The 23,060-nt window shown below is 34.9% G+C and overlaps 1 protein-coding gene across 1 annotated transcript in view; it reads left to right on the top strand.

Annotated features, from left to right (window-relative positions):
• The window catches only part of PTPRQ (protein tyrosine phosphatase receptor type Q), a 189,965-nt gene that overhangs the window by 96,127 nt on the left and 70,778 nt on the right, over positions 1-23,060 (top strand). Inside the window, exons 26-27 of the mRNA XM_045553305.1 lie at positions 4,779-5,102; positions 20,217-20,338. Of these exons, the coding sequence (XP_045409261.1) occupies positions 4,779-5,102; positions 20,217-20,338 (446 nt within the window). The remainder of the gene's footprint in view (positions 1-4,778; positions 5,103-20,216; positions 20,339-23,060) is intronic.

Raw genomic sequence — 23,060 nt, 5'->3', positions numbered from 1 at the left:
AAAATCCTGATGATTTTCACCTGGGAAGTTTCTTCTTATCCTTCAGGTCTCTGATTAAGTTATCCTTCATCAATAAAGCCTTTTCTGATCATCTGTCTAAATCAAATCCCCTGTTATGCTTTCTATTCATTTGCTAATATATTCAGAAAACATTTATTAAAGAACCATTTTGTTGCAACCATTAGTCTAGACTCCAAGAGACACAATTTTAATATGTAGATTGACATTATTATGTGCATATTACCTACAAATAAATATACATATTTTGGAGTGATTGCTCAATATTTTTTATTGATATGGATGCAGAAGCAAAAGCAAAATCTTCCTAGATTGTTTGTGTAGAATGTTGGAGTGAAGTGGAGATGAAAGTAGATTAGGCCTCTTTGGGGTGGGTTTTCAGTGCAGAACTAAGTAAGATTTACAGGAACAAAATAATGAAAGCGATACAAATTGATAGAGGTATCTGAAAATAAATTTTAAAATAAAATCCCTCAAGATTTTTAGTTTTCCTTTGTTCTATATATTTAAGACTAGGTAAGTAGTGATTGGTTATTTTGTAGAGGAAAGTTGTACTGGTTTTCTATTGCTGTGTAACAAGTTATCACAAACTTGGTAGCTTAAAACAACAGCCATTTCTTAGCTTATAGTTCTATACGTCAGAAGTCCACGTATGATGTACCTAGGTTCCCTATTCTTCTCACAAGCTAAGTCAAGTTGTCAGGGTCCTCTTCCAAACTCACATGGTTGTGGCAGAATTTAGTTCCATGCATTTGTAGGACTGACCCATTTCCTGGCTGGCTTTTACCCAACTGCTTCTCTCAGCTACTAGAGATGGCCTCCATGCTTTATCATGTGGCCTCTTCTTCAAAGCCAGCAGTGGAGAAATTTTTGTACACTGAATCCATCTCATGCTTCAAATCTTTTACATCCTTGTCTGCAACCAGCCAAAGATAATGTTCTGTTTTTAGAGGACTCAAATTGTAAGGTCAAGTCCACTGGGTATCTGTCTATTTTAAATTGAACTGATTTGGATTCTTAATTACTGCAGCAAACTTCCTTCCCATCTATTCCTAGATAGGTTTTTGGTTGTATAAGTGAAAGAAGCTTTTTGTACAGGGGCTGGGAATCTTTGAGAACATCCACAGACACAATGGTCAGACATAAAGAGACAAATTGACCAAGACAATCTTTAAACTTATTTTGCATTCTGAGATTTTGTGATTTCCCATTTATTTGCCTATTCTTGTGGAATCAACCACCCACATAAATTTTAAAAACTGACTTCTTTCCTGTTGCTACCATCTTACTTCTTCTTTCCTAGACAAATGAAATGGTCTTTGAAATTTTCTCTTTTCCTATTGTGAAATTACCAGACTGGACTTGATAAAATGTACCTCTGAACATCTCATTCCAACACCTTTGATAGCTTTCCATTGCCTGACAAGCTGTCTATAATTCCCTCTGCCACAGTAAGTCCCCAAGCTATTGTGCAGCCTTTCTGTTTGTTGCCAACATGAATTATAGGCTACAATCACACTTGACTTGGCCTCCATCACCCCCTCTTCTAAGATTGCCTCTTTACAATCAGTGAAATCTCATCTCACATGCCATCTCTTCTCTGAAAACATTTCCTGAACACTCAAGTCAATAACACTTCTATGATTTATGTTGAAATATTTTGAAAATGTTATCTTATATTCAGGTGATGTGAGTTCACATTTAGTGACTGAGGGATTTCAATGAATTATAGAAATTCTACTTTTTAGCCAATTCTAAAACTTCTTTTTCTGTACACATACATTTTCCCTAAAAATAATATTCTCTATAATTGCTTTTCTTCATGATAAATAAAGATAAAAGAGTGTGTTGTAAGTAGTGTATCAAGTGTTCTGTTTATAATGCTACCTTTAAGTTAATGGTCAACTAAATGCAGTAAGATTTGATGATAAATATTAGTATTTGAAAACAGAGTAATTGAATCTGATCATAGGATTTTAAGTGATTTAATCATTGTTATTCATTGCTTTATAACTTCTTTTCCAGTTTTGGGCAAATATATATATGTGTGCATTATATATTTTTATATATATGAAATACATCTGTAGATAATTTAATAAAAAATTAAGAGAAAATCCAAATTTTTAGTACAAGTCCAGACCTCTCTCTACAGAACTCCTGATTCAAGCATCTGTCTACTATTTGATTTGTCCTTCTGGGTGTCTTAGAGGAATTTCAAAGTTAACATACTCAAAATAAATTCTTACTCTTTCTCACCAAAGCTTACTCATTACACAGTCATCACCTTGTTGGTTAATAACAGCTTCATCTTTGTGTTTGGGCAATCCAAAGACCTTAGAGTTTTCCTTTACCCCTCTCTTTCTCTCCTAGTCCACACACCACACATCAGCAAAGCCTGTCAGCTCTCCTTCAAATTATGTTTGGGATCTGAATGTTTCTCTTCACTTTTACTGCTACCGTCTTGATCCAGGCCACCATGATCTCTTGCATTGACATTGTAGTAACCTACTAATTAGTCTCCTCGTTTCTATCCTTGTCTCCCTTCATCTATTCTCAACACAGTAGCTAGAGTGATTCTGTGAAAACGTGTTAGAACCTGTCGCTCCTCTGCTCAAAAGAAAACCATAACAATATCCTATAATGTCGTATACAGTCTAGCTTTCAATGTCTCTCATTAGCCCTCAGCTCCTACTAAGTTACTCGGGCCTCGTTACTCTCCAAGTATACTGGCATTCTTCCAACTTAGGGCGTTTAATAATGCAGTTTCCTCTGCTCCAAATTTTTCTTCCTGAAATATTCACATGGTTAGCTCTCCCACTTTTATAAGGAACTTAATGTCTTCTAATCCATTCTCTTACTACCGAATTTAAAATTTCATTATCCCTGGAACTCTCTCTCCTTCTTCCCTTCCTTATTTTTCTTCATACCTCTGGTCATCATCCCAAATACTATATGTTAGCCCTCCATTTCCATGGGTTCTCCATCTGTGGATTCAACCAACCAACCCATTTCCATGGGTTCTCCATCTGTGGATTCAAGAAAAAAAAATATTTGCAAAAAAATGCATCCGTACTGAACATGTACATACATTTTTTTCTTGCGTTAATCCCTAAACAATACAGGATAACAACTATTTACATAGCATTTACATTGTATTAGGTATTATAAGTAATCTAGAGATTATTTAAATTATATGAGATAATATACATAAGTTATATGCAAATACTACACTATTTTATATAGGAGACTTGTGTATCCTCTGATTTTGGTATCCATGGAAGCTTCTAGAACTAAGCCCCCATAGATAGTGAGGGATGGCTGTGTACAATACTTTTATTGTATATAGCTCTCCAGAATGTAAATTTCACGAGGTCAGGAATTTTTGTCTGTTTTGTTTATTGTATTTCCAACACTTACAATAGTACCTACATATATTAGGTGCTCATTAGATATTTATTGAATATTGATTTAATATGATATATTTAAGAATGAATGATTTTTCTAAATATTTATTTTCTTATTTTTAAGTGTGAGTATTAACATATAGTTTTCATAAATCATGAAATTTTCATATAAGTCATTTTTATCATTCTCTTTATCTCAGTCTTCTCAGCAAAGGCCCTTGAAGATAGGAAAGGCATGGTTGAGAAAAGTTTCAATACCACTTAGTTCATTGCTCTTTCATATTTCTAACTGTAATATGCTCATTTTATGTGCCCAATAAACTGTTTCTTGTAAACTTTATTGTATCTTGAATCCCTAACACCGGACTCAGAGCCTGACACATGGTAAGTGTGTAGCAGAATGAAATCTAAAAAGTAACTCCAGGTAGGACCATGTGATTGTAGGTGATGTACAGATACCTCAGTCTGTGTATTAATATCAGAAAAGTTTTGTTAATTTTAAATGTACCGAAGATAAAATAAAAATCAACTAATCTAATTTATTCAGTAATACTGTTTGTTACATTATTTAGTTAAAAATGTTTAATAACCAACAATTATATATATAATATGTGCTTATATTTATCTAGACATTTAAATATAAAATATATATTTTGGGGGAACTGAATATTAAAAACTTAGATATGCCTAGGGAAGTACTTAGGATGATATGAGCATACAGTTTGCTTTTGTACCAGTGAAATTTTTGCTTCTATATGAAGCTAAAATACAATTATATAAACCATTTATGATTATATTTGGGAGCAAAATTAGGTATAAAAAAATCTCAATTGTTTTGTCCTCTACTCTTTTGAAATGGTGGTCCATGAAGCATCACCTTAAGGTTTTGCTCATTAAGAGTGGGGATAATTAATGTAAGTACTGTACTACTTTGACAGATCTCTACTAGATGCACCATAATAGAATTTTTTTTAAATTTTTTTAGAGACAGAGTCTCGTTCTGTCACCCAGGCTAGAGTGCAGTGGTACACTCATAGCTCACTGCAGCTTCAAACTTCTGAGTTAAAGCAATTTTTCTGCTTCAGCATCCCAAGTAGCTGGAACTAAGGTGCACACTACCACGCCTGGCTTTTTTAAAAAAAAATTTATAGAGACAGGGTCACACTATGTTGTCCAGAATGGTCTTGAACTCCTGGTGTCAAGCAACCCTCCTGCCTTGACTTCCAAAAATGCTGAGATTTCAGACATTAGCCACGGCTCCCGGCCATAATATGTTAAAATTCCATTTCTTTCTTCTGTTTACAAAATGTTTGGTAATTCCAATTATTTTTAATTTTTTTCCCCTTTAATTTTTAGTTCCCAGTGTTCCCACAAATATTACTTTTTCTGATGTTCAGTCAACTAGTGCAACATTGACATGGATAAGACCTGACACTATCCTTGGCTACTTTCAAAATTACAAGATTACCACTCAACTTCGTGCTCAAAAATGCAGAGAATGGGAATCCGAGGAATGTGTTGAATATCAAAAAATTCAATATCTCTATGAAGCTGACCTAACTGAAGAGACAGTGTATGGACTGAAAAAATTTAGATGGTATAGATTCCAGGTGGCTGCCAGCACCAATGCTGGCTATGGCAATGCTTCCAGCTGGATTTCTACACAAACCCTGCCTGGCCGTAAGTATTGTCCTGATATGTACATACTCATTTATGTTATATTCTATACCTATATATTAATGATTTCTACTTAATCCAATTGTGTATGAAATCACCGAATATAGAAATAACTAAATATACTAACTGGCTTACATAATAACATGCTTATTTTTAATTTAATTGAAACATAATGGAAAATTCAATTTCAGTCATCATTAGGGCTTTTCTTAAACTCCCGGAGTTGTGCCAGGATCCTAGAGTCTGACGTTGTGACAAAGCATGAGGGAAGCCTCTCTTGTGATCTACCATTAGACCACACTGATTGTCATCTAGTGCCCTTAGCCATGCCTACATTTTCTCTCATATGTGGAGGCTCTGCGGCCTTTAAGCCAGACTTTACAACCTTCTCAGTGACTGCAGGCTTACACAGGTGTGAGCACTATACCCCGATTGATCTGTCAGCAAGCAGTTTTTCAGATTGTGCTTTTCATCTATACAAAACTCTGACGCAAAGAAATACTAAGGCTCAACTCCCAGTTTGAGATAAGGAGAAGAAAAAAATACGGAGAAGAAACACAAATAATCTCTCAAAATTACTCTGCCATCTACACATCTCTCAGGACTTTTGCATTCAGGAAAAAAGTTCTTGAGTGCTTTTCCAGAGAAATCACTCAAAGTGTAGGTAAAGATTGCTTAGGCAACTTGAGTTTTATAGTTATAACTAACAGGTCACTCTGCTTTCTTAGACAATATTATTATCCATAATTAAGTAAATAAAATTTCTATTACTTATCCTGAACCCTGCCTACATAGAATTGTAGTGGTTTCCATGCAGTATAAATAAATTGCAAATCAAATCCTACAAGCAAGAGCTCTGAGGAATGGCTGTATTCTCTAAAATGCCATTTCTACCCAAGTGCCAGTCCTCCAGAGCAAATTTCAGGTCTGCCAGGTCACCCATCCCAACACCACACCATAGAAGCCCTTCAAATATGGACCTTATGTTACCATTCTCCTATCTTGACTTAAACTCTTACTAGGTGATTCCTTTCAAATCCAAATCACACTTTTCTTAAAAATTTGTGGTACCTATTAGTAGAGCATTAAATAATATACACACATACACACACTCACAAATAGATTTTCAGTGACAAATGGATACTGTTAGGCCCTTATAGATAGTGAAATAAACTTTGATCTGGAAGCTTTTTTTTCTGGGCCAAATGTGTCTCTTATTATAATTTGCCAGAGTACCTGCCATAATGTTTGTAATAGTAAATGTCCAATAGATGTTTGTTAATATAATTCAACATTTGAGGTAGAATCGTGACAACTCAGCCTTTCCAACCCTTCCTCTTTTTACCACGTTGATTCTTGGTGTCTGTAAGATCTGCTCTTCTGGTTTTTCTCATATCTCTCTGGTGGCTCTTTCTCAGTCTCCTTTGCTGAATTCTCCTTATCTTCCTTTTTTTTTTTTTTTTTTAATAAACCCTAAGTGTTAGAATGCACAGAGATCTGTACTTGGCCCTTTTGTCTGCTTTATCAATACACAATCCCTAGGAGATTTTACCTTAAGTGACTTATTCTGTCCTATGGCTTTAAAGTCTATTTATATATTGATTATTCTCAAATCTCTATTTCTAGTCCCAAATGCTGCCCAGAACTCCAGATCAGTATATTTGTCTGATCAACTGACATCGTTGGGCATGTGTATTGAATATATTTGTCTAAATTAATATAGGGTGTAACATCAAACCTCTTATCCTCCCATCTTTGTTATCTTAGTAAGGGATATCCTCATTCATCAGTTTGTAGAAAATAAAAATCCAGCAATTTTCCTTTCCTCCTCAATTCTGCCAAAGATTCATTTCAACCACACCATCTGAACACATCCCTCCATTTGCATTGCTACCATATTTGTCTAACCCTTCCATTACTGCTACAACCACATTAGCCTAACTGGCCTCCTGGGCTGCCAGGCTGATCTTTTCAAACCTAATGTATATGGTGTCGCTTTCTTGCTTAAAGCTATCCACTGAATTCCCGTGGCTCTTAGAATAAAATTCACATTTTTTAACTTGATTAACAAAGCCCTACATGACTTGGCTCTTACCTAAAATTTTAACCTTGTTCATAGCCACTTTCCCCTATACCATTACTTTCTACTCACTCTAGACTTTTCTTTGTTGCTTAAACAAACTAAACTCCTAGAATTTGGACTTTGCATTCCCTTTTCCTTTTGACTATAGAATATTTTTCCACTACCTTCTTCACGTGAGCAGTTTCTTATAGTATCAGTCTATATTTAAATAATCCCTGCTTAGAATGAATTTCCCTTACCACTTAATCTAAAATGGACATGCAGTAATCTTCTATAACATCCTCTTCTTTTAATAAACATTTATTATTTTCAGATCATTTGTAATTTTTATTTGCTTATTCGTTTTTAGAGTCTATCTTGCTCATTGCTGTTTCCTTATTGCCTAGAAGAGTGCCTGGTACCAGTGGATACTCTATAAATATTTCCTGAATGAGTGAAATTTGATGAATAAGCTATAGAAGGAAAGGGAGAAGAAATCATTTTCCAGTGTAGGTGATGATGAGGATAGCTGTGCCAAAACAGAGAAAAGAGAAAAAAATGGAAAAAAATCAGATTCTGTTTGAGATTAGCCAATAAGTATAGTTATTTTCAGCCTGCTGATTTTGAAAAGAAATAGATGTTTTAATCTAATTAACTAGGCAACAGAAAGAAGTAAGTGCTGAGAGATTAGAACGTGGCTAAAGCTAGGATTTGAGTTGCTCCCACTGATAGGAATGAATAAAATCACAAGTGTAGATTTGATGGAAAAAAGAACACTCAACTGAATGATTAAACCGTAAAGTTTCAGAGGTAACGGGAAATTACCCGAAAGAGTCAGACAGATACCATAATGAATGAAGCTGGCTGGTGTACGGCAATTGGGAGTGGTATAAGCCAGGGCAAATTTACAGAGAATGCACTGTCTAAAGGGGCAGCCACTACTTACCTCTGATGAGTATTATCCTATAGACAGGCCGTGCTACTAGGTCTTCTGACATTTTCAAAGAAACAGGAAAGTTAGATATTTTGTGTGAAAATACTCAATATTTTACTTGCAACTAAATTTTTAAAATTAAAAAAAGAACTGAATTGTTCAAACCACACATGTTACTAGCCCAGAGGTGGCTGGTGGACAGCTGATTTTTAACCTTTGGTTAAAATATACCTGTGCCTATGTGTCTGCTGCCAGTAAAGGTTCCCATTCTGATTTTTATGAACATCTCACTTGGGAAGTACCTACTTCTACTTACTACACTGAGCCAGAAAGTAGATTTTCTAATGCACCATCTTTTGCAAGCACAGTTCACACTATTACAGGAGATGTTTAATTGGCATAAAACAACATATAACATGATCGGTTCACAAGCTGGTAAATCAAAGTTGGATTTTTAAATAATCCCATATTCTCAGCTGGGGGTGGTGGTGCACAGCTATAGTCCTAGCTACTTGGTAGGCTAAGGCGGGAGGATCACTTGAGGCCAGGAGTTTGAGGCTAGAGTGAGCTGTGATCATGCCACTGCACTCCAGCCTGGGCAATAGAGTGAGACTCTGCCTCTTAAAAATAAAAAAAAATAAAAGAAAATACTCAAATACTCTACAATGGAGGTAGAAAAAAACATAATCCCACATCTCAAGTCTTTCTACTTGAATATCATTTCTTCTACTTCCTACCTCCTTTTAAGGTCTATGACCATATTGTATTTCCAAAGGACACAGGGAAAATTTACTTTCTACCACTGTCATTAGGAGAGAAAGGTGAAACAATTTATATATTTCAGCATTGTGATAACAGACATGATTTTCTTGGCATTCTCAAAATTCATAGATTTGCAACTGAGTAATTACGTGTGGGTGAGGATAATAATATACTTTAATTGTTTAGGTTTTGAAAATGAATTAATTACTCTTCTTTTAGTTTCCAGAATGGAGGAATTTCTGGCCTCCAATGGAGGAGGGGACTTTTTAAAAAATAAATATTGTACATTTGAATTTCTAAATTTTATAATTATACAGTAAAAGTTTCATTTGATATATTAAACCAAGAAGAGATAATATACTATTTGATATGAAAGATAAAAAGACACTACATATATTATTGTGACATAATATATATGGTGAAATAACATATGGTATAAGAGTAAAAGAAATAGGAATAGTTAAGCAGCCAAAATCGTGAAGAGCAGTAATGTTTTTCATGTTAAAAATAAGTCATACTTACATGTTGCTTCTGCATAACAAAGATGAAAATACTATGGGCATTTTGCAAACACAGAAAGTAATCTGGATGGAGAAAATTAATATGTTTTGTATTATCTATCATTGACTAAAAAAGTGATATATTGTTTCATGATATAAAATAAGATAATGACAATTCTTTGTCTGAATTAGAGAAAAGACTAAACAATAATGTGAAATAGTATAAAATCACTGTTTCAGATAAGTGTGCATTTTGTTCTAATGGCATCAGGTTGTATCCAAGCACTTACTAATATAACGTCTTGTCAAACCCAGAGCTCCTTGATAAAGAGTTAGCAATTGATAGCTATTTTCAGATCAAGTTATTCAAAGTTTGAATACTTCAAATAAAAGGCCACTCACTTTGAATAATAAATATTATAAAAGGACCTAAAATGGCTTGTATAATAAGAAAATATGTTATTGTAAACTTGATCTGAACTCAAACAGAGGAGCATCAAAATTGAACATCCCGCCAGCAAAGACAGAATACAAACTGTGAATTAAATTGGGTTACTCTCTGAATCTGAATGTATACCTGTAAAACAGAATGATAAAGGAAACAATATTTAGCCAACTTAAGCTAACCTTTGTTTCTCTCACATGCTCTGATCTAGATAATTGAAGCCACATTGTTTTTCTTCTTAAATAGTCTGTATAATAGCCATAATTCTACTTTATGCTGATATGTGTAGATACAAACGTAAGCACAAAAATCACAAATGCTAGAAATATTTAACTTGCAGACTTGCAGCTGTTTTACTCTTCTCTTATTTTTCTGATTATCCTTATACTCAAAAGCAATTTGAGTTGTGTATGTATGTGTGTGGGAGTGGTGTAAAATAGAAAACTCTTAAATACCTCTGTGGTGCACAGTAGATATTGATAATACTGAGGAAATGCACAACTTTAAGGAAGTGTGGGTGTGAAATTAGTATGGAATGAAATGGGACTCTTGTAATGTGCATCTCCTATAGACCACCAGGACTGGAAGACAGCAAGAAAAGAAAATTCCTGGGGTAACACTTAGGTTGTGAAAACCACAGGATACCATACTCATGAGGAATTTTAACTACCCAAACATCTGTTAGGTTAAAAAAAAATTCAACAAAACATGCCTCATCAAAGAAGTTTCTAAGGAATGCAACTTTATGATCTTAAAAAAAAAAAGTAAAACCAAATAGAGGGCAAAAGTATACCTTAACATTATTTAAAATAAGAAATTGTTAATACATCACTATATGTATAATTAGTTTCCTTAATTTGTCCTAAGCTGTGTAATGCACTTATGTGATCGTTGTTATAGTAATAGAGATAGAAATTATCCTTTCTATAAAGAAGCAATTATATACTGATAAGAAGTGATGTTACCCATGAATAAATAGGAAAATATAATCCAAGACATACAGAAGCCTATTTGGTGGCAATGCATTTTTAGAATGTGTTCTATCTTGCTGCCACTAGAGAAAGTATATATAATTTATTCTAGACATGATGGTTGTAGTCTGCAAAATTATTAACATTTAGATGCTGTTGAAAGTCTTTTAAATTTGTTGCCCAAGGCTCCCAAATGTGTAATTCGAGACATGTCAGTCCTCTAGACCTGTATATTGAAGTTATTGGAATGACCACTTAGATTTCCACAGACATCTCAAACTCCATAATACCACTGCCCCAAAGCAAACCTTTTCCTCTCTGTGTGTTCCCTGTTTCAGTGTATTGCACCACTGTTCATATTCACACCAGCAATCTAGGAATCATTTTTAATTCTTTTTAGCTGCTCCCATCCCCCACCAGTTAATACCTGAGTTCTATTGAATTAATCTTCTAAATATATCTTGTATTTGTATATTTTTCTTTGGAGAGTATCTCTAAATCCAGACTCTTAATATTCATCTCGTATGTTATTACGAAAGATATCTAATGGTCTTTTTGTCCTCATTTTCTTCCCTTCACCAGACCTCAGATAATACATTTATCTGATCATGTCATTCTTCTGCTGAAAATCTTTGATCATTTTCTATTTACTTCCTGTGAAAACCATACCTGTTAGTAAGCTCTACAAGGTCATTTATGATTTGGCTTATATTCCCAACCCATGCATTGTTCCTTCATCTTTATGCTCCAGAATCTTTGCTATTCTTTCTTACTGTCCTTTCTGTCCTCTTCTGGTTGACCAGCTACATTTCTTCATGTTTTACTTTGCGTATCTCCTTTGAGGAGACTTCCAGAAATCCTTTCCACTCTTACTTCCCAAAACTTTCTATTCTGAAGTATTGAACATATTGCATCATAATTATTTCTCTCTCTCTTCTGTGGGATTCTGAGTTCTTTAATCATAGAAATGACCAGGTGACCATATCTTGTGTACGTTTCTACCCTATATAACATTATATATTCAATGTTAAGAAAGCTTCTGCCAGGTTATTAAGCAAATTTTCCGGAATATAAATAAAAATATCTTGAAATCCCATTTGCGTAAGCAAATAGTATGTCTTTTTCAGTAAAAGCATTAAAATAGTTAAAGGAAATTATAAGGATTATCACTATCTGGTATTATTAGCTTTGACAACTGGGATTAAGAAAGATCTGAAGATGTTATACAAGCTTCTAGTACATATTCCAACCACCTCCAATTCCAAACAAATTGACTAGAATTTTTGACACATGTAACCTCAAACTATATTTTTGAGGTTTCTGATATCTTTGGTTTTTATTTTTCTTTAATAATACCCTTGGTATTTATTTTACCCCAATTATGCTTGTATGCAAATAAATTAGAGGACAAAATAGCAACATTTATCCCGGCTCTAATACTACATTATGGTGATGGCCTTACCTGAATTATTCCAGGTTGTTCCTATGCAGAGGTTCATGGTAGCATGAAACTGGTGATATTTTATGTTCTTAGGAAACATGGTGACCTGTTACTATGGTAGGAACTTTAGGAGTGGAAGGAAGAGATGGTAGGAAGACCCTCTTCATGGTTTATCCAGGATTAAAACAGAATGAAAGGTAGAGGAGACAAGTCTGTGCAACATCTGTTGGCTTGTTGCATGTCTCTGTGTTGATTACCAGCTCCCAAACTTCCTCCACAGCCACTTCCTTAGTCTTCAAAGAACCAGTAATTTCATTCCCTTTTCCACCCTTGTGACTAAGGGTTGTAATCATTGGTCACCTAATCTGAAGAGCAATGTCACTACTTTTTCAAATGGCATGTAGATATTATGGACCAGTGACTCTTAAACTTGAACTACAGGCATTACAATCACCTGGAGGGCTTGAAAATTGCTGGACTCCACACCTAGGGTTTCTGATTCAGTAAGTCTAGGTATGGACTCAGAAATTGATTTTCTTTGACTTCCCCAGTGATGTTGATGCTGCTGGTCTGTAGAACACATTTTGAGAACCACTGTTGTTGTATAAAGTTGTTTTATAAACATGATGTGATTCTAGGAAAAGATATATTATCTGATCCTAAGGTAATAGTGCTAATGCTGGAATATTTTCATTCCTACATGGCATGGCTAGTATTGAAAGTGAGAGGGCTTTTTTGTATTTTGTATTTTTTTTAAGTCAGTTTGAAATGAGTGAGAAAATAACTCATTTAAGAATCACATAAGATGACCATACATTAAGTCTAATGCTATGAACATCCATGAATCATCCTCAGTATTCATCAAATAATCTAATTTGACAAGTTCTTAGGCTTGCAGTATTTGTAATATCTTTGTACTATACCCTTTGAAGTACCATCTTGTTATTGGGAAATATAACTATAAAACAAAATTAAAGTCTTGTAAAATGGTAGGAAATATTTCATACACCAACATGTTCCATATTGGTCAGTGAAATCACTGGGCTCTAGGGAAACATCCAGCACTAGGGAAGGATAGCCAATTATCGCAGTGTTATAACTAGTGCACAGGGATGTGTCCTGAGATACTCTTGGTGTGCAGAAATATGGTGAATCAAATTGTGAAACTTCTTTAGCGGCCTTGACGCCCTGAATTAAGACACAAGGAATCTACTAGCCAGTTAGGTTTCCTCTAGTCCCAAGAGACATTTAAAACTCAAAGCTAATTCTTCCAGGTGTGCTGAATCAAAGTTAATTCACAGACCTACAAGTTGTCTATTCCTGTATAGCTGAGAAAAAACAGAGCCCTTCATTTAGTGATGACAGTCATTAGAAATCTAGTGGTCCAGGATACCGAATCTTGAAATTAAAATACCCTGAATGGTAGGCCCTTTAAATTAACTTTATACTGAATTTAAATTCAAATAGATGTATAGGCCACTTAAATCATCACTTGTCAAACTAGACAGGTGTACAGAGCTCAAGATTTTCTGTTTTTTGAGTATCTGTCAAATCATTTATTTATTTATAAGGAAAGTCACCATTGCATGGCACACTAAAAACCATAGAGTATTTTCTATGACGTTTTCACGAGATTTATAGGGATCTGCACATGGCAAAGTTGCTAATAAGTCTTTGAATGTGCTTATTCTAACAGTGTAGTATTAGGCACACCAAAACTTGTTGGTTCTTAATCAAAGTGGCATAGACTTGTGGCATTCAAACTTTTATATAGACTAGGCAAAATGATGGTCTATCCAGACTCACCTTTGAGCTAACACACTTAGCATGGAGACACAGATGGATGGGAAAGATGACCCTGACCCACATAAGACCCACATTCCTGTGCAAGGATAGAAGCATGATAATCAGGAAATGATGGTTGTTAGTTACAGAAAATGCATTATGGTGAAAACCAGGGGGAAAGTGCTTATGAGAGGAAGTGATTGGATTATGGGGAATGAGAGAAAAAGGATAGATCATTCCTACAGAGTAAATTTCTGTGATTTATAAGAGAAAGGGTATAGTGATATCTTGGCTCATTACTGACTAGATTCATTTCACAAACAATCCTAAATCAGAATGTGACAGTTTATGGGAAGACAAACAAAGTCTCTTAAGGATGCCTACAGGTTACTAGGCTTTTAAACTGGCGTATTTCCCACTCCCCATACATTTACTGCCTGTATTTTGGTAGTTGACATTTGTAATTGTAATTTTGTAGCCTCCCTTATGGGACTGACTCTACTAATAGTTGACTATATACTGTGATAAGAGGGAAAATAATACTTGATACATTTTATTATGCATTTTTGGAATTTTGATGAATTCCATAAGAAAGTTACCTAAAAGAACTTGACAATTGTATATGCTTGTAAGTGCATCATAATTTGGACAATACTGAAAAATTAGATGCTGTTTTACAATGGATGAATATTTTGGTGTTCTCAATCTTTCTTTTAAGTTACCTAGGAATTAATTAATTATCTTTCAGTGCTCTAGACAGATGAAATATATATTTTTTATATATTATATACATAAAATATATTCATATATATTCAGTTATATATGTTTACTTTTATTTTTTAGTTTGGATTTAGGAGTTCTAGTCCTTCAAGAATACAGGGTGATAAAATACAGTCTAAGAAATTTTTCACAAATGATTCAACACAGAGAACTTATGCAAGAAAACAGGCATTTCATCAACAAACTGTTGAAAATACAAACATTGTTTAGAATAATTGTTTCTTAAATAAAGAAAGGAAGCAGGAAAAATGGTTTGGGAAAAGTTCAAGAAATGACATTAAAGCACAGCTCAGCGAGGGTCTAAATACTTTGCTTTTTTATAATGGCTGATTAGTGTAAGGACCTTAAAATATTTAATAGTACAAATAATTAGATGTGTTGCAAATGATCTTTGAATGTCCCTTTTCCCTCATCTCTGCTAGGGGTAGCAGACACTCCCCGATGAGGGCTTTGATTACTAGTGTTAAGAGAATGAGTGCAGGGTTGACATTTTACTGTGAAGATGAGAGGTTGAAGCATTATACTGCTTATGCTGCATTACACTACTTTCTGAGCTGGTGCACAGACATGCTTACAAGCCAAGGTTTTCCTTGGGAAATCATTTTGGATCTGTCCTCAGCTGAGATCCTAACTAAGGAGCCACACTATGGAGCAGAGATGTGGAAATATTTTCCTGGAAATATTTCCAAACATAAGCTACCATCACTATAGTCACAGAAAATCTCACCAACTTTCTTAGTCACAGGAAATTCTCAACACACTGTTCATAATGTCTGAGCAACAATAATGTGCCACTCTGCTTGCCTGCTAGAATGAGTTAAGTTTAAAAGTGTAGTCCCAACAGCACTGAGTTGGTGCACTTTATAGAGGTACATGAATCAAATATATCCTGGAGATAATCTTTCCTTTTCTGATCTAATTAATTTTGGCCCATCTTTCTGATATGAGTTAGATACCAAAGACCAGAATCTATTGTGGTCCCCTCTAGTTCATGATAATAAACTATGGCATGTGACTTTTTGTCTATGGTAGCCATTCTTATAAAGACTTCGACTGTGGTCTTAAAGGCCCCACACAATCTGGCCCTGTTTTCTTTCAGATTGTCATTCCAAATTGCATAAGTTCAGCCTCACCGGACTCCTTGTTAGTCACAGAACACATCAGGCATAATCCTGCCTCAGGGCCTTTGCACTGGCCATTCTCCTCCCTGTGACACTCTTCCTCCAAACATCCTGTGCTCCCTCACCTCCTTCACATCTTTGTTTAAATGTTATCTGCTTGGTGAGGCATATCCTGACCATAATATTTAAAATAGTAACCCCCACAAGCACCCCCCTTCCATTACCCTGCTTCATTTTTTGCCATGGTGCATAATACTTCTTAATATGGTATATAATTTATTTGTATATTATATATTAATTTATCTAATTTTTTCTAATATACTCTTATGTATTATTTGTCTCCCACCATTAAAGTAGCAGTTCCATGGTCTTTGTCTCTTTAGTTCTCTTATCTATTCCCAGCATGTGAACACCTGAAATGACATAGGTGTTCAATAAACAATTGTTAAATGAAAAAGAGAGTTAAATACTAGAAGCTTTATTGGATAGGTCCAAGCCTACCTAGATCACTTGTATGAGCTTTTTGTCTTTCCAGTGCCTGGCACATAGTAGGTGCTTAATAAATATTTATTGGTTCAATAAAGTCATAAATTTCATCTAAAAGCCAACTAAACACTTGGGTATAAATAAAGACAAGAGTACTCTAAAATATTTTCTTATTTTATACCACTTGAAATATGTGGCCTATTATTAGAAAGTTGTTCTTCTCCATGTTGGTTCTTACCTAGCTGGAAGTCAGGTTTTGGAAAAGCATTAGTAATCAAGGGGCCTTAATAAATTTGTACATAGCTCCTATCCCATCCCTTTTTCGAGAGTCAGAGGCAGAAGATAGGCCATTGAAACCCACAAAACATCTTACATTTTTCAAAGCAGATTTCTCCATGAGGTGAGTAAGTAATAATGATCAGTAATAGTGTACCTGGTCCTGAAGCCCATCTCCTCCTCTTTTAACATTGTGAATAAAGAGATTCAGAGCTGCAGTTTATTTAGAAAAAGGTAGGCATAATGTCTCGAAGGAATATCCAGTTTGAAGAGGAAAGAGGGTTGCCACTCTTGAAAACGAAGTGCATTACGCTGTGAGGTCATCCAAAGTAATTATGCTGGTGGCAGGAGACCTCTCATCGCTCTCTTCTGTTATGTGTAATTACCTAAATGAATTAGATTACAGTTTTCCTGGGATCATAAAGCTAGAAGTAATAAGGCCGAAAATGTCAGGTTATGCAGGGTGTGTGTGTATAGATCTAAAGTAGATCTCTACATTAGTTGTTGGCTAAACTATGTACCCAGTTCTGTCATCATTATTAGCACCTCTCAGCTCATCAAATATCTGAATCCTGGAGTATCCCTTCTTCACACTTTCCCCTGGAAGCTTTCCTGGGCAATATGGACTGGATCTTTGTGCCAGGAATGTCAGTGTTCAGATGATTGCATAATTTTCAGAAGAAGCACAAGTAGGAAGGATATGTTTGTCACCCCAAAGGCATTTTCCCACAGAAACTTCCTTATACATATTTGCTAGATTCCTCTACATTTATATTCAAGTACTATTATTAAAATGCCAATGCTGTTATTAAAATGTATTTTATGTGTTGAGTTATGCACCTAAATTTTACTCCTAACATTATATTCCTAAAATATTATCCTATACTCTAGCAATCACTCATTCATAATTTGGAGACTATCACTACTATTCACCTCTGCCTTAATCTGTTTTGTCCTGCCATAGCAAAATATCAGAGACTGGGTGATTTGTAAGAACAGAAATGTATTTTCTCACAGTCCTGGAGGCTGGAAAGTCCAAGATGAAAGTTCAGTTATCTTTTGAGGGTTGCATCCTCTGCAGGGGAAGAATGCCATGTCCTTTCATGGCAGAAGGCAGAAGGGCAGGTGAAGTCCCTTCTATAAGGATCCTATTCCTATTCGTGAGGAGAGACGTCCTCATGACCTAATCACCTCTTAAAGACCCCACCTCTTTATATTAATACTATCAGATTGACCTTTAAATTTAAACACCTGAATTTTGGAGGGGGCCCATTCAAACCATAGCAACATCTTAAGTACCATAGTATTGAAATAAACTTTTTGGCTCTCTGCAGAGTATGGGATTAACTTAAACCAGATATACAAGCCATTTTTATAGTATTCTAATTTGTAAGGAATTATCTGAAATTTTTTTTTTAAACCTTTTTCCATCCTGATCTAGTCTTCCTTGTTTCTAGATTTATCTTTCCAACTGCCAGGTAGGCATCTCAGTCTTCAAGAGTTTCTCAAACTCAGTGAGTACAAATCCATATGTATCATCTCCTCGCATAGTCTTACTCCACCAAAATCAGTACATATTCCTGAATGTGCTGTTGCGAACTGTCAGCATTCTTCTGGTATTAATACATGAATTAGCTTTTATTTCCCTCTATCTTAAGTTGCACCCACATCTAATACTCTCCTGGGTTATTTTTATTGAATTTTCTAAGTGCTTCTAGGTTTCCTCCTCTCCTCTCCATTCCTACTGTCACTATTCTAATTCAGGGTCTCATATCTTACCTGTTTTTTTTGGAAATAGCCTACCTAGACTCAGTGTTCTTCAGAGCACTTACCTTTCATAGCTCTCTGAGTTGTCTTCCTAAATCATTGGAAAAATACTTTCTCAAGCACCTGAATGGCATCCCATTAAAGAATGAACCCCAAATTCTTTAACGTAACAATTGAGTGCTTTCTAGCTTAGGTCCCAAATTACTATTTGAGGCTTGTTCCTACTATATCTCTTCTTGAACACTGGTCTATGATATCTCTATTCAGAGTTTAAGGATTCTGAAACTTATTTGTACCATAGATCCCTTTTGCAATCTGGTGAAATTTATGGACCCTTTTCCAGAGTACTGTTTTTGACTATGTAAAATAATAAACATGAGATTACCAAGGAAAGCAATTCTACAGTAAAACAATTCTGTCTGTCTGTGCGCCCTGTTGTTTATGTCTTCGTGGCTTTGCCATGATTGATTCCCTTAGCACAGAAATGCCCCTAACGCTGCTCATCTGATTGTTGAAATCCTTCTCATCTTGCAAAGCCTAATGCAAGTCCCACCTTCTCTGTGCAACTTTACCTTGCCTCCTCATCTGTATTCATCACTTTGCCTTCTCATAGCAGATTATTACTTATTTATAGTTAATCCTTATCTTTACTCAGCCCTGTATGTATCTTATTAATTGACAATGTGCCAAACACTGAACTAACCACTTTCACATATTTTGTCTTCATAATTCTTTTCTGAAGCACTATAAAATATTCACATGATAGGGGAACTGAGGTCCAGACATTTTGTGTTTGACCAAGATCACATGATTTGTTGCAATCACTGGATTATAAATTGAGAAAGGAAATATTTTATGTTCCTCTTTACATCTTCTCAGGAGCTATGGGATTTATGTGTTCAGTAATGTTTGCTCATATGGATTTAAAAATCAGAAATTCAGGGAATTTCTCACCTTCCCACATTTAATATCACCTGATGTGGCTAGAGGGCCTGGGAGGGCAGAGATGTGTAATACAGCATGCCTAGATTAATGTCTATGTCAGATTTAATGTGACTAAATCCTCTTCAACATACTATTGACCCTTCTAATTCTTAGTGGTTTCACAAATTGAAAACTTACACATCAGCGTTTTCAACAGAAAATTTCTTAAGATAGTCTCTCATTTTGCACTCTTGAAAAGGCAAATTACAAAAGTGGACAAAGAATTTGTTTGGAATCATAATGAATTCAGAAAATAATTGAAGGTTACACTTGTAATAATAGATCGGAGGAATTAGATGACCTAGTTCCCATTCTTCCCCATCAGTGAAAACAATAAAACCAATCCAATTTACATTCATATGACAATATATTTTAACTATAATTCCCTTATACCAGTTTTAATTTTTAACTGTGCTCTTTTGTCTCTCTTTCTGCAGTCAAAAACATTTCTGCAAGATTTTTCTTAAAACAGCATTGTCAGGTTATCTATTTTAAAATAAAAAAATATTTATTTTAAAAGATTAATTTTAGTAGTGGTAATGCTTTCTTTTAAAAATATTATTTCAAGTTTTAAAATCATGCATTATTTTAATTAATCAGTCATGTAAAAGTCCTTTATATATGGTAACTAGTTTTAAAGAATTAAATCTTTTGATTTGCAATGCCTTAAGTGTGCTGTGAAGTATAAATTAATGGAAAATTAATTTATTATCACTATCCATTTTTCATAGTCTTTTCTACTATTGTACTGTAGCCAATACTAACTTTAATGTAGCAGAATAATTGGTTTTCTATTGTCATAGCTCCGGATGGTCCTCCTGAAAATGTTCATGTAGTAGCAACATCACCTTTTAGCATCAACATCAGTTGGAGTGAACCTGCTGTCATTACTGGACCAACATTTTATCTGATTGATGTCAAATCGGTAAGGTATATCTCACCTTTTATAAAATTCAGTGTAGAACATGGTTAAGAAGTAGGTTTTAGAACCAGATTATTTGAATTTAAATCTTGGCTCTGTTAGACCTTAGGCAACTTACTTCGCATGTTTGTGTTTGAGTGTCTACATATGTAAAATAAAGATTAACAGTAGCATATAGAGTACATAGATTCTATGAGTACTAAATCAGTTAATATGCATAAAGAACATAGAACATTGCCTGACACATAATAAGTGCTGAATAAATATAAAGTATTAGTAATATGATCATAATTATATTTATTCTCAGGGTATAGATTTTATATGTGTATATATATACACACAAATGGTTAAATTGTTAGTAACAAAAATACATGGTATAGATGTTCTGACTCGAGGGGATGGGGGTGGGGGGAGGGGATGGGTGTATACCTACATGATGAGTGCGATGTGCACTGTCTGGGGAATGGACACGCTTGAAGCTCAGACTTGGGGGAATGGGGGGCCATGGGCAATATATATAACCTAAACTTTTGTACCCCCATAATAAGCTGAAATAAAAAAAAAGAATACAGTAGAAAGGGACTCATAATACAAAGTGAAAAGAGAGAAGGCATTAGGGGCAATATCTCTCCACTAAGAAAACATCAGAGCTAAATCTTAAAAAATAATTGAAGCAAAACATGATAGGGAAATGGGAATAGAGGTATAAAATAATCAGCTGCATTCAAGAGAAACCAAGTGGCTCAGCAATCCGAGGTCATAGCATTCAGCAAGAAGAGTGCTGAGAGATGAGGCTAGATTGGGAGGCCAACTATAGAACACATTGCAGAGTTTGGGATTTATGTTAAGGGCAGTGGCGTGCTGGTTTGTGATAGAGATTTTCATTGTACAGGATTGGTGTGATTTTATTATGGAGGATAGTTTGAGAGTGGGGGAGGGGCTGGTGCAAAATCTGACAAGGAGACAAACTATGAGTTAATGGGCAAGGAAAGATAAGAACAGAAGAAATGTAGCAAGAGAACAGAATGAAAAATAATTTAAATCTGCAGGATTTGGTGAAAAATCAACCAGCTTACGATGGTGAGTGAGAGGGAGAATCCAGGATAATTATAAAATATATGATTTGGAAAATTATGAGGAAGAACAGATCTGTAGAGGAAAAGAATGAATTTGGTACTAGACACACTGAGTTTGAGATGCCTGGGAGTCCTCCACACGAAGACACCCCATTTGTAGTGTTAAATATGGGTCTGGAGTGTAGGAGAGAAATTCTGCATTTGTAATTTGGGAAGTATTGTATTTATAGGAGATAGAATTATAGGAATAGATGAGACTCACTCTCAGGATAGCATCCTGGGGTCCTGGGGAATACAAACACTTAAATACGAGACCACCGAAGTAACCAAATTGAAGCAGACAGCCATACAGAAGCAAACCCAGACATGAAAGTCAAACCTTTCACCTAAGATAGGGTGATTATCTACTCAACCGTGTAAATGATGCAGAATTATTAGCTAGGATAAGGACTGGAAATATTTCCTTGGTACCCTGCCTGGCTTGATGGCCACTCTCTTCTAGTGTGATGTAATGCGTTAAATTAGGTAACTTACGGTAAATTCTTCTCTTCCATTCTTTCTGCCTTTATCTGTCTCTTATCTAACTTTTGTGATTGTATTATGTCTTTATAGTATTTCTTAAAAAGAGATACTTACATCTCAAAAGACCTGTCATCAGTAAAATAAATTTTAAGAGATTATTGATGCATTTATTCTCCCGTTTAGTCTTCAGTTTATGTTCCTTTTTTTGAGCATATTTGTGAAGATTTTAGTACATCATTGTCCAGCTATAATTAACGTGAATAACGAATGCCCTGGGAATATGCATTAAAAACAAATTAAAAAATGATAAAAGTGTGCTTTAGCAAATGAAAGGCACTTTATTAACAAAAAGAGTTCTGCCTTAGAATTTGATTATGCTTAAAGGAAGGAAAAATAAAACATTTTAAAAAGTAATTTTGTAATCTCATTCTCATAGCCTTCTTGCTGAGTTTCAAAATGAATAAGGGAAAGTAAAAGAATGAGAAGATAAGCAATATTTTAGTGACTTATTTTATACAAGTTATATGTTTGCCTCTTGATATACATTATCTTATTATATCTTACTTAACAACATTTTAATGTAAGCATTATTGTCTTCACTTTGCATAAAGGGGAACTGAGGTACAGAGAAGAAAACTTTTCCCTGAGCTAAGACTTGACTAAAACCAACAGATAGTGGTATGACAGGAGAAAGGGAAAGCCTTAAAATAACAAATAAAACTTGCCCATTTAAATATAACCTCACCAAAACTCCTATGGATTAACAATAGCAAGAACAGATTTAAATTGATTCTAGTACCTCATGCTTTTTCTAGGATTCTTGGAACTAAATAGAAGCATTTAGTTCCTTCCTTCCTTCATTCATTTAACACACACTTTTAAATACACCCAATGTGCCAGAACTGTGCTAGGTGTTGGATATGTAGAAGTGAATCAGATAGAGCTTATCTGCAGCTTATTTCATAAATATGTAATTATCAACAGTCAAGAATCTCTGGCTCCCAGACCAAGGAAGAACACATATCATTGTACTTAGGACTTACGGTGCAGCCTGTCCTCTGCACAACACTAGCCACATGGCATGATACCCTTCCCTTAAAAAACTTAAACAATAATTGATCATTTTA

Source organism: Lemur catta, chromosome 6 (genome assembly GCF_020740605.2).
Source record: "Lemur catta isolate mLemCat1 chromosome 6, mLemCat1.pri, whole genome shotgun sequence".
NCBI classification, from domain to species: domain Eukaryota; kingdom Metazoa; phylum Chordata; class Mammalia; order Primates; family Lemuridae; genus Lemur; species Lemur catta.
This window is presented reverse-complemented; position numbering and strand designations above follow the sequence as displayed.